General features: G+C 44.2%; 1 protein-coding gene across 2 annotated transcripts in view; it reads left to right on the top strand.

Moving 5' to 3' along the window:
• The window catches only part of LOC133568831 (alanine aminotransferase 2-like), an 86682-nt gene that overhangs the window by 53953 nt on the left and 16555 nt on the right, over positions 1–16174 (top strand). For both annotated transcript variants that reach the window (XM_061920999.1, XM_061920998.1), the window contains 6 exons: positions 1560–1693; positions 1785–2028; positions 9263–9342; positions 9411–9547; positions 9621–9795; positions 9888–10043. In XM_061920999.1, the coding sequence (XP_061776983.1) occupies positions 1560–1693; positions 1785–2028; positions 9263–9342; positions 9411–9547; positions 9621–9795; positions 9888–10043 (926 nt within the window). The remainder of the gene's footprint in view (positions 1–1559; positions 1694–1784; positions 2029–9262; positions 9343–9410; positions 9548–9620; positions 9796–9887; positions 10044–16174) is intronic.

Genomic DNA, 16174 nt, shown 5'->3' with positions numbered 1-16174 from the left:
ATTATAGCGTTCTGGAAGAGTTAGTGCTGCAAGGGTTCTGGGTATTTGTTCTGTTGTGTTTATGTTGAGTTGGGTGTTCTCCCGAAATGTGTTTTGTCATTCTTGTTTGGTGTGGGTTCACAGTGTGGCGCATATTTGTAACAATGTTAAAGTTGTTTATACGGCCACCCTCAGTGTGACCTGTATGGCTGTTGACCAAGTATGCGTGGCATTCGCATATGTGTGTGTGAAAGCCAAATATATTACGGGACTTGGCCAGCACGCTGTTTATATGGAGGAAAAGAGGACATGACGACATGTTGTAGAGGATGCTAAAGGCAGTGTCTATTCAAGGAAATATGGTATGTTCTATTTTAATGCCTTGTAACTCATAAATCAATATTAGTGAAAGTCAGCCAACAATGGAGCCAATAGGAGTTGCTCTATTCCGCCTCTAAAGCGCTTTAAAAAACCTCCATCAAGGTTTTTATGTAATGTAGTAACATTCATAATAACAAGTAATATTTATGTGTTTTGCTCATTTTAAACATACGTATTAATTTCACAGACTCATCACAATGTTCTCTTCAACAACAACAACACTACTAATCATGGCACATAAAAAAAATGATTTACGTATACTGTACAATATCTGCTCTCACTGGGATGCGGACTGATGGGATGTTTATATCTTCCAGTTTAGATGAGAATTAATCACAATCTTCACCGAAGGTTTAAAAAAAGTTGCCAAAAACATATTTTTGTTTATTTCTCGCCGTCTCCAATTCTTAGTTATAGGGACGGCGTGGCGCAGTGGCAGAGTGGTCGTGCGCAACCCGAGGGTCCCTGGTTCAAATCCCACCTAGTACCAACCTCGTCACGTCCGTTGTGTCCTGAGCAAGACACTTCACCCTTGCTCCTGGGGCGGTATAGCTCGGTTGGTAGAGTGGCCGTGCCAGCAATTTGAGGGTTGCAGGTTCGATTCCCGCTTCCGCCATCCTAGTCGCTGCCGTTGTGTCCTTGGGCAAGACACTTTACCCACGTGCTCCCAGTGCCACCCACACTGGTTTAAATGTAACTTAGATATTGGGTGTCCCTATGTAAAGCGCTTTGAGTCACTAGAGAAAAGCGCTATATAAATATAATTCACTTCACTTCACGCTCCTGATGGGTGCTGGTTGGCGCCTTGCATGGCAGCTCCCTCCATCAGTGTGTGAATGTGTGTGTGAATGGGTAAATGTGGAAGTAGTGTCAAAGCGCTTTGAGTACCTTGAAGGTAGAAAAGCGCTATACAAGTACAACCCATTTATTTATCTTTAAGGCACGCGCCCGATATTGTTGTCCGGGTGGAAATCGGGAGAATGGTTGCCCTGAGAGATTTTCGAGAAGGGCACTGAACTTCGGGAGTCTCCCGGGAAAATCGGGAGGGTTGGCAAGTACGAGTATTAGCGGTGAAGTTGGTGTTACCGGCGGGCCAGCTCTGATCTTAATTCGATATTGCCTCAAGGGCCAAATGAAATTAAACGGCGGCGGGCCAGAGTTTGACATCCATGCTCTACGTGTTTTATTTGTGCTCTTAGGTTCTTACACTGCCAGCCAAGGCATCGACTGTGTACGCTGGGACGTGGCCCGCTACATCGAACAAAGGGACGGCGGCGTGGAGTGCGACCCGGATGACATCTACCTCACAACGGGCGCCAGCGACGGCATTGTGGTAAAGATAGAAATAAACAGGCATTGCCCCACCAAAAAAAAGGTAAACAAAGGCACATTTAAAATGTCGGTGATTTTCCCACCCTGCACAGACCATTCTCAAGCTGCTGGTGTGCGGCGAAGGCGCAGCCCGCACCGGCGTCATGATCTCCATCCCTCAGTACCCCCTGTACTCGGCCGCCCTCGCCGAGCTGGGCGCCGTGCAGATCAACTACTACCTCAACGAGGACAAGTGCTGGAGTCTGGACATCAGTGAGCTGCAGCGAGCTCTAGAGGACGCCAGGCGCTACTGCAACCCCCGTGCCCTGTGCATCATTAACCCAGGGAACCCCACCGGTAAATGACCCCGCTCTGTTAAAGAAAAAAAAGCTCATTTAGAGCTCACTCATAATGTGGTAATTTTGGGGGGCTTTCCAGGCCAGGGGTGTCAAACATGCGGCCCGCGGGATGAGTTTGCGAAGTTTAAAAATGAGCTGAAATCCTTCAATGAAAGAAATGAAATGTGTCATTTAAGCAATTCCTTGTATCTTTGTAGAGGAGGTGTACTGAATAAACCACATGTTGGTAAAACAGTTGAGGAGAACATAATAATAATAAATGGGTTGTACTTGTATAGCGCTTTTCTACCTTCAAGGTACTCAAAGCGCTTTGACACTACTTCCACATTTACCCATTCACACACACATTCACACACTGATGGAGGGAGCTGCCATGCAAGGCGCCAACCAGCACCCATCAGGACCAAGGGTGAAGTGTCTTGCTCAGGACACAACGGACGTGACGAGGTTGGTACTAGGTGGGATTTGAACCAGGGGCCCTCGGGTTGCGCACGGCCACTCTACCACTGCGCCACGCCATCCCAAGAAGAATGTTTTAATGTAGACACACAGAATCATCATTTTGCTGTGATTATATGCATCAAGTGTTCATTCAAGGCCAAGGCAAAATATCGTAATATATAATCGTATATCGCGATATGGCCTAAAAATATCACGATATTAAAAAAAGGCAATACCGCCCAGCCCTAATACAAAATAATCTAAACCGCAGGTGTCAAACTCATTTTAACTCAGAGGCCACATGGAGGAAAATCTATTCCATGGCATAATAACTTAAAAATACGACAACTTCAGATTGCTTTCTTTGTTTTACTTTTTGCCAAGAAAGAACAAGCACATTCTGAAAATGTACGTATCATGAATAGGAGGAGGATGATTACTTTTCTTGAGACACTGCAGTCTGCTTGCACTTTTCGGGTTTTTTCACAAAAACATTTAGTGGAAACGAGGGTGCCAAAGCACGGTGTGTTCAAAGCAAAATACGTAAAATTGCAGGTTTCGCGTTAGGTCGAGGGGAAGGAGCCGCAGCCCCACTTTGTTGTGTACCCCTCGCTGGCTCGGCATGAACCATTTGCTTGCCGAACAGAATTGCTATTGCGACATCTAATGGACAAATTGAGAGCAGCAGTTTCTTTCATTTCATTTCAAATGCAGCTCATTTACACTTTGCTAACTCATCTTGTGGGCTGGATTAAACTCCAGGCCGCATGTTTGATATCCCTGATAGATATGAACAGCAAACAGCCCAGGTAAATATGCAAGTTTATCAAATTGTGGTCATCAATCACAGGTTTTGGATCATATTAATTTAAAATGAAAATACCAATCGTAGGTCATGATAATACCAAGGTTCGGGCATCTGGTCAGGAGGTGGTTCGGGCATCTGGTCAGGATGCCACCCGAACGCCTCCCTAGGGAGGTGTTTAGGGCACGTCCAACCGGTAGGAGGCCACGGGAAGACCCAGGACACGTTGGGAAGACTATGTCTCCCAGCTGGCCTGGGAACGCCTCGGGATCCCCCGGGAAGAGCTAGACGAAGTGGCTGGAGAGAGGGAAGTCTGGGTTTCCCTGCTTAGGCTGTTGCCCCCGCGACCCGACCTTGGATAAGCGGAAGATGATGGATGGATGGATGACATAAATAACATCCTGTAATTTGATTTTGATATGAATCTTTTATTTTGATGGATTAGAAATGAACACCAATTAGAGCAGGGGTGTCAAACTCAAAGAGTGGGCCAAAATTTAAAACTGAACAAAATTAACCTTTTAATAGGGACCCAAACAAGTTTTGCATTGAATATTGAACAAGCAAGGCTTATATAACTTTATAGTGACAAGCAAAATAGAGTTTCCAATCATAATAGTAATAATTAAAAAATATCAATGGCATATCAAATAAAATGTAAATAAAAATGGGGGGGGGGGGGGGGTCGGAGTTTGGAAGTGTTAGTGCTGCAAAGGATTCTGGGTATTTCTTCTGGGCGGCATAGCTCGGTTGGTAGAGCGGCCGTGCCAGCAACTTGAGGGTTGCAGGTTCGACTCCCGCTTCCGCCATCCTAGTCACTGCCGTTGTGTCCTTGGGCAAGACACTTTACCCACCTGCTCCCAGTGCCACACCCACACTGGTTTAAATGGAACTTAGGTATTGGGTTTCACTATGTAAAGCGCTTTGAGTCACTAGAGAAAAGCGCTATATAAATATAATTCACTTCACTTCACTTCTGTTGTGTTTATGTTCTGTTACGGTGCGGATGTTCTCCCAAAATGTGTTTGTCATTCTTGTTTGGCGTGGGTTCACAGCGTGGCGCATATTTGTAACGGTGTTAAAGTTGTTTATACGGCCACCCTCAGTGTGACCTGTATGGCTGTTGACCAAGTACGCCTTGCATTCACTTGTGTGTGTTAAAGCTGCATGTATTATGTGACTGTGCTGGCACGATGTTTGTATGGCGGAAAAGCGGACGTGACGGTAGGCTTTAGAGGACGCTAAAGGCAGTGCCTTCAAGACACGCCCCCAATATTGTTGTCCGGGTGAACTTTAACTCCTCCCACTGGATCTTTCCTAGTTACTGATCAACCTGACTAGGATTTAAACCCAGTCCTCTTTGATTGGGAGATACCTGTTTTGACCAATCAGCCATCTTTGGTCTTCTTAAAGGGAAATTTCGGGCCCCAATGACATTTTTAATTGAGAACCTGTCTCAGTAAACTATGATATAAAAGCTTTCCTAGTTACCGATTGATCTGACTGGGATTTGTACCCAGTCCCTTTTGATTGGGAGCGAGCTGTTTAACCATTTTCGGGAGCGGCACTGAACTTCGGGAGTCTCCCGGGAAAATCGTGAGGGTTAGCAAGTACGAGTATCAGCGGTGAATGCGGTGTTACAGAGGCATCGCCGCTGAATAATACCGGCAGGCCAGCTCTTATCTTAATTCGATATTACCTCAAGGGCCAAATGAAATTACACGGGGGGCCAGAGTTTGACACCCATGCACTAACATCACATGGTTTATTCTTTGTACATATGTAGCATCATCTACAAAGATACAAAGAATTGCTATTGCGACATCTAGTGGACACATTTAAAACAGCACTTTCTTTCATTCAGAAAATTCAGGTTAAAGGCCTACTGATATGAGATGTTCTTATTCAAACGGGGATAGCAGGTCCATTCTATGTGTCATACTTGATCATTTCGCGATATTGCCACATTTTTGCTGAAAGGATTTAGTAGAGAACATCCACGATAAAGTTCGCCACTTTTGGTACTTCCTGAAAAAGCCTCGCCTTTACCGGAAGTCGCAGACGATGACGTCGCAAGTGTGGGGGCTCGTCACATATTCACATTGTGTTTAATGGGAGACTCCAACAAAAACAGTTATTCGGACCGAGAAAATGAGAATTTCCCCATTAATTTGAGCGAGGATGAAAGATTTGTGTCTGAGGATGTTGATAGCGACGGACTAGGAAGAAAAAAAAACAGTTAAAAAAAATATCGCGATAGCATTGGGACGTATTCCGATGTTTTTAAACACATTTACTAAGATAATTCTGTTGCTAGTGTTTTAGTAAGTTTAATATTACCAGATAGTCGGAGGGGTTTGTCCACGGGTGTCTTGACGCCATGTCTCACGGGCGTCGACGGCAGCTGTACGGATGACACAAGCTCAGTTGATATCCGGTAAGTGGCGACTTTTTAACCACAATTTTCTCACCGAAACCTGCTGGTTGACGTCCGGTTGGGATCCATGTCTGCTTGACCGTGCTCTGATCCATAGGAAAGTTTCAGCTCCGGGAATTTTAAACAAGGAATCACCGTGTGTTTGTGTGGCTAAAGGCTAAAGCTTCCCAACTCCATCTTTCTACTGTGACTTCTCCAATATTAATTGAACAAATTGCAAAAGGTTCAGCAACACAGATGTCCAAAATACTGTGTAATTATGCGGTTAAAGCAGACGACTTTTAGCTGTGTGTGTGTGTGCGTAGCGCTCATACTTCCTAAAAACGCGTGACGTCCTGCGGACACGTCATCATTACACGACGTTTCCAAGATGAAACTCCTGGGAAATTTAAAATTGTAATTTAGTAAACTAAAAAAGCTGTATTGGCATTTGTTGCAAGGCTAATATTTCACCATTGATGTATAAACTATCAGACTGCGTGGTGGGTAGTAGTGGCTTTCAGTAGGCCTTTATCGGTTGGGGACATCTCTACGCTGCTGATCCGCTTGAGATGGTTTCCTGTGGACGGGACTCTCGCGGCTGTCTTGGAGCCACTATGGATTGAACTTTCACAGTATCATGTTAGACCCGCTCGACATCCATTGCTTTCGGTCCCCTAGAGGGGGGGGGGGTTGCCCACATCTGAGGTCCTCTCCAAGGTTTCTCATAGTCAGCATTGTCACTGGCGTCCCACTGAATGTGAATTCTCCCTGCCCACTGGGTGTGAGTTTTCCTTGCCCTTTTGTGGGTTCTTCCGAGGATGTTGTAGTCGTAATAATTTGTGCAGTCCTTTGAGACATTTGTGATTTGGGGCTATATAAATAAACATTGATTGATTGATTGATTGATATATTTAGCAAACTCATCTCGCGGGCCCGATCCGCCCCTAGGACCATATGTTTGACGTCTCTGGCATAAGCAATAATATAATAATATGAGGTGATTACTGGTGCACTTTTTTATCAATGCTGTCAAATGATGTTAAAAAAAAAAAAAAAAAAAAATCACATACATTTGAATTTAGATTTTTTTAAACAGTGGGCCTCCGTGGAAACAAGTTTGAGACACCTGCTCTATCTAATGTTGCCATTTTCAATGCCAACATTGATTCAAAGAAATGCTTCAAACTAAGTATGTCTCCACCTTTCCAATAATATGCTAGCTTGATGCTATCAATCATTGCTTTGCTACTGACATGCTACTTTGTGCGGTATAGCTCGGTTGGTAGAGTGGCCGTGCCAGCAACTTGAGGGTTGCAGGTTCGATTCCCGCTTCCGCCATCCTAGTCCCTGCCTTTGTGTCCTTGGGCAAGACACTTTACCCACCTGCTCCCAGTGCCACCCACACTGGTTTAAATGTAACTTAGATATTGGGTTTCACTATGTAAAGCGCTATATAAATATAATTCACTTCACAATTCACTTCACTCAGTGGCCTAGTGGTTAGAGTGTCCGCCCTGAGATGGGTAGGTTGTGAGTTCAAACCCCGGCTGAGTCATACCAAAGACTATAAAAATGGGAGCCATTACCTCCCTGCTTGGCACTCAGCATCAAGGCTCGGAATTGGGGGTTAAATCACCATAAATGATTCCTGGGCGCGGCACCGCTGCTGCCCACTGCTCCCCTCACCCCCAGGGGGTGAGCAAGGGGATGGGTCAAATGCAGAGGACACATTTCACCACACCCAGTGTGTGTGTGTGTGTGGGAGACGATCATTGGTACTTTAACTTTAACTTTTATCGACTAGCATGAGCAATTTCAACACCTCCAACTGTGTTAATGAAAACTACCAGTAGGATGCATGCTACAATCAAACTGTTATAAATACTACTCTTATACAGTATTGACACTTTTTAGGGCGCAACAAACAGCAAAACGCACCATAAACCAAAGCTGTGTGCAGGGAGAAAATGGGAAGTCATGTGGTGGGCGATTAACCAATCAGAGAGAGTGTGACGATTAATCACCGCTTATTACTACCTGCAACAAATCATTTGCATTCGGGAAAAATCAGCCCTCTAAAGGCAGCCATTGTCTGGGCCAACAACACTTACACACACTTCCACTTAATAGCAGAAGGTAGATAATGAAACAACAACTAAACACTCATCCACTTAATAGCAGAAAGTAGATAATGAAACAACTAAACATTCTTCCACTTGGTTGCAGAAGGTAAATAGTGAAGTTGTTAATCCACATGTTGCCATCCATGCAAGAGTTAGGATTTGCTGCTGGCCTGTTGCATTTTCCCCATGTTAGTTGTACTGTTGGGGAAAAGTGTGGTGTAGGAGTGCAGACACTAGATGGCAGCAACAGACACCATCAGCCTAGGACAGTGTGGCGTAGGAGTGCAGCCACTAGATGGCAGCAACAGACACTATCAGCAGGGGAAAGTGTGGTGTAGGAGTGCAGCCACTAGATGGCAGCAACAGACACCATCAGCAGGGGAAAGTGTGGTGTAGGAGTGCAGCCACTAGATGGCAGCAACAGACACCATCAGCAGGGGAAAGTGTGGTGTAAGAGTGCAGCCACTAGATGGCAGCAACAGACAATATCAGCAGGGGAAAGTGTGGTGTAGGAGTGCGGCCATTAGATGGCAGCAACAGACACTATCAGCAGGGGAAAGTGTGGTGTAGGAGTGCAGCCACTAGATGGCAGCAACAGACAATATCAGCAGGGGAAAGTGTGGTGTAGGAGTGCGGCCATTAGATGGCAGCAACAGACACTATCAGCAGGGGAAAGTGTGGTGTAGGAGTGCAGCCACTAGATGGCAGCAACAGACACCATCAGCAGGGGAAAGTGTGGTGTAGGAGTGCAGCCACTAGATGGCAGCAACAGACACCATCAGCAGGGGAAAGTGTGGTGTAGGAGTGCAGCCACTAGATGGCAGCAACAGACACCATCAGCAGGGGAAAGTGTGGTGTAGGAGTGCAGCCACTAGATGGCAGCAACAGACACCATCAGCAGGGGAAAGTGTGGTGTAGGAGTGCAGCCACTAGATGGCAGCAACAGACACCATCAGCAGGGGAAAGTGTGGTGTAGGAGTGCAGCCACTAGATGGCAGCAACAGACACCATCAGCAGGGGAAAGTGTGGTGTAAGAGTGCAGCCACTAGATGGCAGCAACAGACACTATCAGCAGGGGAAAGTGTGGTGTAGGAGTGCAGCCACTAGATGGCAGCAACAGACACCATCAGCAGGGGAAAGTGTGGTGTAGGAGTGCAGCCACTAGATGGCAGCAACAGACACTATCAGCAGGGGAAAGTGTGGTGTAGGAGTGCAGCCACTAGATGGCAGCAACAGACACTATCAGCAGGGGAAAGTGTGGTGTAGGAGTGCAGCCACTAGATGGCAGCAACAGACACTATCAGCAGGGGAAAGTGTGGTGTAGGAGTGCAGCCACTAGATGGCAGCAACAGACACCATCAGCAGGGGAAAGTGTGGCGTAGGAGTGCAGCCACTAGATGGCAGCAACAGACAAGATCAGCAGTGACGGACCTCTCCTCCACAGGTCAGGTTCAGAGCAGGAAGTGCATCGAAGACGTCATCCGATTCGCCGCCAAGGAGCGCCTTTTTCTCATGGCCGACGAGGTAAGATCTCATCATGTGACTCCCGACATCCTGTCACGCCAGGTGCCATAGTCCTCCATCTTTGTCAGGTTTACCAGGACAACGTGTACGCCGAAGGCTGCCGCTTCCACTCCTTTAAGAAGGTCCTGTTTGAGATGGGGCCCGAGTACTCCAACACGGTGGAGCTGGCCTCCTTCCACTCCACCTCCAAGTGCTACATGGGGGAGTAAGTACACAGGACTCAGGACTTCTTCCTGCTCGCCAAAGTCAAAAGGTAAGTCCTAATATTCCACGTGCAGGTGCGGCTTACGCGGAGGCTACATGGAGATCATCAACATGGACGATGAGGTCAAGGCCCAGCTGACCAAGTTGGTGTCGGTGCGACTGTGCCCCCCAGTTCCCGGACAGGTGCTAATGGACCTGGTGGTCAACCCGCCACGGCCTGGCGAGCCCTCACACGACAGATTCTTGAAGGTACCTGAATCTCAAGTCAGTGTTCTCGGTGGACAAGTCTTTGAGGTGTTGTGGTGGTTGTTTTTTTTTTTTTTCCTTCCTTCCGCGTGCAGGAGCGCACATCTACGCTACGTGCCTTAGCAGAGAAGGCCAAACTGACCCATGAGGTTCTCAACACCGTGCCTGGAATCAGCTGCAATCCAGTCCAGGGTGCCATGTACTCCTTCCCTCGGATCAGCATCCCAGAGAAGGCCGTCAAAGAAGCAGCGGTAAGTCCTCAGCACTCAAACTGATTGGAGTATGTTTGGACACACCTTTCTCAGGCAAAATGGGCTTCTCCAAAGAGTTGACATATAGAGTAGAACTTGACCGATGTGATACAGTAACATTATGTATACAGTAGAATTTGACCGATGTAATACAGTAACATCACGTGTACAGTAGAACTTGACCGACGCAATACAGTAACATTACGTATACAGTAGAACTTGACCGACGTAATACAGTAACATTACGTGTACAGTAGAATTTGACCGACGCAATACAGTAACATTACGTGTACAGTAGAACTTGACAGACGCAATACAGTAACATTACGTATACAGTAGAGCTTGACCGATGTTATACAGTAACATTACGTATACAGTAGAACTTGACCGACGTAATACAGTAACATTACGTGTACAGTAGAATTTGACCGACGCAATACAGTAACATTACGTGTACAGTAGAACTTGACAGACGCAATACAGTAACATTACGTATACAGTAGAGCTTGACCGACGTAATACAGTAACATTACATATACAGTAGAATTTGACCGACGTAATACAGTAACATTACGTATACAGTAGAACTTGACCGACGTAATACAGTAACATTACGTATACAGTAGAATTTGACCGACGTAATACAGTAACATTACGTATACAGTAGAACTTGACCGACGTAATACAGTAACATTACGTATACAGTAGAATTTGACCGACGTAATACAGTAACATTACGTATACAGTAGAATTTGACCGACGTAATACAGTAACATTACGTATACAGTAGAACTTGACCGACACAATACAGTAACATTACGTATACAGTAGAATTTGACCGACGCAATACAGTAACATTACGTATACAGTAGAATTTGACCGACGTAATACAGTAACATTACGTATACAGTAGAATTTGACCGACGTAATACAGTAACATTATGTATACAGTAGAATTTGACCGACATAATACAGTAACATTACGTATACAGTAGAACTTGACCGACGTAATACAGTAACATTACGTATACAGTAGAATTTGACCGACATAATACAGTAACATTACGTATACAGTAGAACTTGACCGACGTAATACGGTAACATTACGTATACAGTAGAATTTGACCGACGTAATACAGTAACATTACGTATACAGTAGAATTTGACCGACGTAATACAGTAACATTACGTATACAGTAGAACTTGACCGACGCAATACAGTAACATTACGTATACAGTAGAACTTGACCGACGTAATACAGTAACATTACGTGTACAGTAGAATTTGACCGACATAATACAGTAACATTACGTATACAGTAGAATTTGACCGACGTAATACAGTAACATTACGTATACAGTAGAATTTGACCGACATAATACAGTAACATTACGTATACAGTAGAATTTGACCGACATAATACAGTAACATTACGTGCACAGTAGAACTTGACCGACGTAATACAGTAACATTACGTATACAGTAGAATTTGACCGACATAATACAGTAACATTACGTATACAGTAGAATTTGACCGATGTAATACAGTAACATTACGTATACAGTAGAATTTGACCGACATAATACAGTAACATTACGTATACAGTAGAACTTGACCGACGTAATACAGTAACATTACGTATACTGTAGAATTTGACCGACGTAATACGGTAACATTACGTATACAGTAGAATTTGACCGACATAATACAGTAACATTACGTATACAGTAGAATTTGACCGACATAATACAGTAACATTACGTATACAGTAAAACTTGACCGACGTAATACGATAACATTACGTATACAGTAGAATTTGACCGACGTAATACAGTAACATTACGTATACAGTAGAATTTGACCGACATAATACAGTAACATTACGTATACAGTAGAACTTGACCGACGTAATACAGTAACATTACGTATACAGTAGAACTTGACCGACGCAGTACAGTAACATTACGTATACAGTAGAACTTGACCGACGTAATACAGTAACATTACGTATACAGTAGAACTTGACCGACGCAGTACAATAACATTACGTATACAGTAGAACTTGACCGATGTAATACAGTAACATTACGTATACAGTAGAATTTGACCGACGTAATACGGTAACATTACGTATACAGTAGAATTTGACCGACGTAATACAGTAACATTACGTATACAGTAGAACTTGACCGACGCAGTACAGTAACATTACGTATACAGTAGAACTTGACCGATGTAATACAGTAACATTACGTATACAGTAGACACATATTATTTTTAGTAGACATATTCTTGTTATTAGACACATACTCTTGTTGGTAGACACATACTCTTGTTGGTAGACACATACTCTTGTTGGTAGACACATATTCTTGTTAGTATGCGGGCTGTCAATCTCCTGGCCTGGGATTTATTCCAACGGCCCCACAGGACTATTTGTAAATCCTGCCGCATGGTGAATTTTAGCGTGTTTTTCTTCATGAATATTCAGAATATTTTGATACCGGCACCAGAATGTTTTTCGATACTTTTCAAAATAAAAGGCACCACAAACAAATCCCATTATTGACTTAATTCTTTTTTTGACACTTGTGTATTGGTTTTCGGAGACATAATTGAAACAAGTTATCCAACATACTTCAAATGTGCTTAGTAAAACATTTAAGTACAATTAACTAAGAGACCACAGACAGAAGTCAACATAAAAGCATGTATGAATGGCCTTACAGAGAGAGATATAGCGACCCACAAGCACACACAAGGCTCATCACATCAACCACTCACATTTAAATTGTGATTCAATGAGGGTTAATTTGAGTTTTTAGAACTTTACCATTCAATGTCAGCCTAATGTTCTCCAGTTAGAGAAAATACAGAAGGTAGTTAATCCAGCGGGTGTGGCAAGGAGGCGCTGTTGCATTCCAATTTACCACGACGAGTCTTCTAGCCGATAACATAGTGGATGTTACAAGATTCCTTTTGGCTTTGCTAAGGGTGGATGACTGATGTGCTGCCCTAAAATGCACCCTTAGAAGACTGGGTTCAATCCTTTGGCCATTGACCACAGACCAAGTCTTAAAAAGAGTTTCTCCAAGAGCTGTGCAGACACGGGCAGAGCCAAAACATGTCAGGGCGCAAAAAGAAAAAATTGGTTTTCGATACGTATAATTGAGCCTTTTAAACGCATCTGAAAGTGAGGCAGTCGGTAAGTCAGCCTCTTAGGGGATGGATGCAGGCAAATTGTACAATCTATTGAAAATACGTCAAATATTAGAAAAGGAGTGCCTATTTGTAATGAAGCCTTTTTTGATCTGCATTAATAACAGAAGGAAGAATAGTGTGGAGACGTAAAGCTAGAAGTTTAAACGATTTGAAATCCACATCGAACAGGCTAATAGGAGGATACAAAGTACACAAATAGATAGATGGATAGATAGATAGTGCTTTATTTATTCCGTCAGGAGAGTTCCTTCAGGAAAATTACAATTTTCAGCACAATCCCATTCAAGATCAGACAAACATTACAGGGAGACAGAACAGGATCGCTGACGGGTCTGCCGGCTTCCAGCGCCCCTTACAAAAAAGATGACATACAGGTAAACAAGGGGGGGTGGGAGAGAAAAAAATTGAAGATGAAAATAAAATAAAAAATTAAAAATCGGGATCTCTGTCTTTTTTCAAGAGGAGAGAAATTGACGCTTGGTTAAATGTTTGTGGGAGGTGGTCAGATTGAAATGATTCATTCTACATATCCAATAATAAAAGGGGCAGGCTTATGCCAAAAAGTTTTTAAAGGGGAACATTATCACAATTTCAAAAGGGTTAAAAACAATAAAAATCAGTTCTCAGTGGCTTGTTGTATTTTTTGAAATTTTTTTCAAAATTTTACCAGTCCCGGAATATCCCTAAAAAAAAGCTTTAAAGTGCCTTTTTTTTCGCTCTCTGCCAAGACACTGTTCATTTTCCTGTGACGTCAATACAGTGCTGCCAATACAAACAAACAATGGCGAATACCACAGCAAGATATAGCGACATTAGCTCAGATTTAGACTCGGATTTCAGCGGCTTAAGCGATTCAACAGATTACGCATGTATTAAAACAGATGGTTGGAGTATGAAAGTATTGAAGAAGAAACTTAAACTATTGAGCGAATAGCTATTGACGCTATTCATAGCATGGCCGAATAGCTGCGTTAGCATCGCCGGTAAAATGTGCGGACCAAACGGTCAGGACTTTGGCATCTTGTGACACTGGAGCAACTTAAATCTGTCGATTGGTAAGTATTTGTTTCGCATTAAATGTGGGCGGAAGGAAACGTAATATAGTTGCAAATGCATCTGCAGGTTATCCATACATCTCTGTGCCATGTCTGCTTTAGCACCGCCGGTAAATAGCATGTTAGCTTCAATTAGCATAGCATGTTAGCATCGATTAGTTGGCAGTCAACATCAGCAAAACTCATCTTTGTGATTTCGTTGACTTTATAGTTGCAAATGCATCTGCAGGTTATTCATACATCTTTGTGCCATGTCTGCTTCTGCACCCCCGGTAAATAGCATGTTAGCGTCGATTAGCGTAGCATGTTAGCATCGATTAGCTGGCAGTCACGCCGCGACCAAATATGTCTGATTAGCACATAAGTCAACAACATCAACAAAACTCATCTTTGTGATTTAGTTGACTTTATCGTTGCAAATGCACCTGCAGGTTATCCATACATCTCTGTGCCATGTCTGTCATCGCCGGTAAAATGTGGAGACACTTTGGTACATTCAATGGGGGTCTGGCGGCAGACACTTTCGCATCTTCGGGCCAGTGGTGCAACTTGAATCCCTCCCTGTTAGCGTTGTTACACCCTCCGACAACACACCGACGAGGCATGATGTCTCCAAGGTTCCAAAAAATAGTCGAAAATAACAGAGCTGAGACCCGGTGTTTGCAATGTGTTGAAAATGAAAATGGCGGCTGTATTACCTCGGTGACGTCACGTTCTGACGTCATCGCAAAACGACCGATAAACAGAAAGGTGTTCAATTCGCCAAAATTCACCCATTTAGAGTTCGGAAATCGGTTAAAAAATATATGGTCTTTTTTCTGCACCATCAAGGTATATATTGACGCTTACATAGGTCTGGTGATAATGTTCCCCTTTAAACATTTGCAAAGGTAACCATCCAGAGATTTAGCGCTTTGTAGCGATAATGCTGCTGATATTTCAGTTCCGCAGTCGCTCCAATTCCATGGCAGTGAACTGATGAAGTGAGGGGACGTCCAGATGATCGAAATCATGGAAGTCATCCAGCTCGGGTAGAACGTTGTATAGTTTAGGACTGTATAAACATCCTTGAATAGGTTATTTATCTCAAGGTTACGTCTGAACCCGTTTGAATCTGTCATATGACGGCATGCCGATATGTAGCGGAAGTGATGCGCCAATAGTTAGCTGGCCCTGTCGCCGTCTTCAAAGAAGTGGAATTTTGAGCGAAGAACATCCAGGTTTGCCTGGAGAGAAAGCCTTTCCTGGGGCTTCACGGTGGCAGAGGGGTTAGTGCGTCTGCCTCACAATACGAAGGTCCTGCAGTCCTGGGTTCAAATCCAGGCTCGGGATCTTTCTGTGTGGAGTTTGCATGTTCTCCCCGTGAATGCGTGGTTCCCTCCGGGTACTCCGGCTTCCTCCCACTTCCAAAGACATGCACCTGGGGATAGGTTGATTGGCAACACTAAATGGTCCCTAGTGTGTGAATGTGAGTGTGAATGTTGTCTGTCTATCTGTGTTGGCCCTGCGATGAGGTGGCGACTTGTCCAGGGTGTACCCCGCCTTCCGCCCGATTGTAGCTGAGATAGGCCCCAGCGCCCCCCGCGACCCCGAAAGGGAATAAGCGGTAGAAAATGGATGGATGGAAAGCCTTTCCTGGTAAACATCTAGCTTTTGAGAGAGTTGTCCAGCGAGGATATGCGTTGTGACAGCTTAGTCAATTTATTCTTCTTGAGTCTTTTCTCATCATTGCTATAAGAGATGATCTGCCCCCGATTGGACGCCTTCAGCACAGAGGCCGACACTCCGGGCGGGGGTCTTGTTAAGGGGTAGAAAGAAATCTATTTGACGCGAAACAAAGTCCACAAAGTCC

The sequence above is a fragment of the Nerophis ophidion genome, linkage group LG14, assembly GCF_033978795.1.
Source record: "Nerophis ophidion isolate RoL-2023_Sa linkage group LG14, RoL_Noph_v1.0, whole genome shotgun sequence".
Classification (NCBI taxonomy): Eukaryota; Metazoa; Chordata; class Actinopteri; order Syngnathiformes; family Syngnathidae; genus Nerophis; species Nerophis ophidion.
The sequence above is the reverse complement of the archived record's forward strand: the minus strand, read 5'-3'. Positions and strand labels throughout refer to the sequence as shown.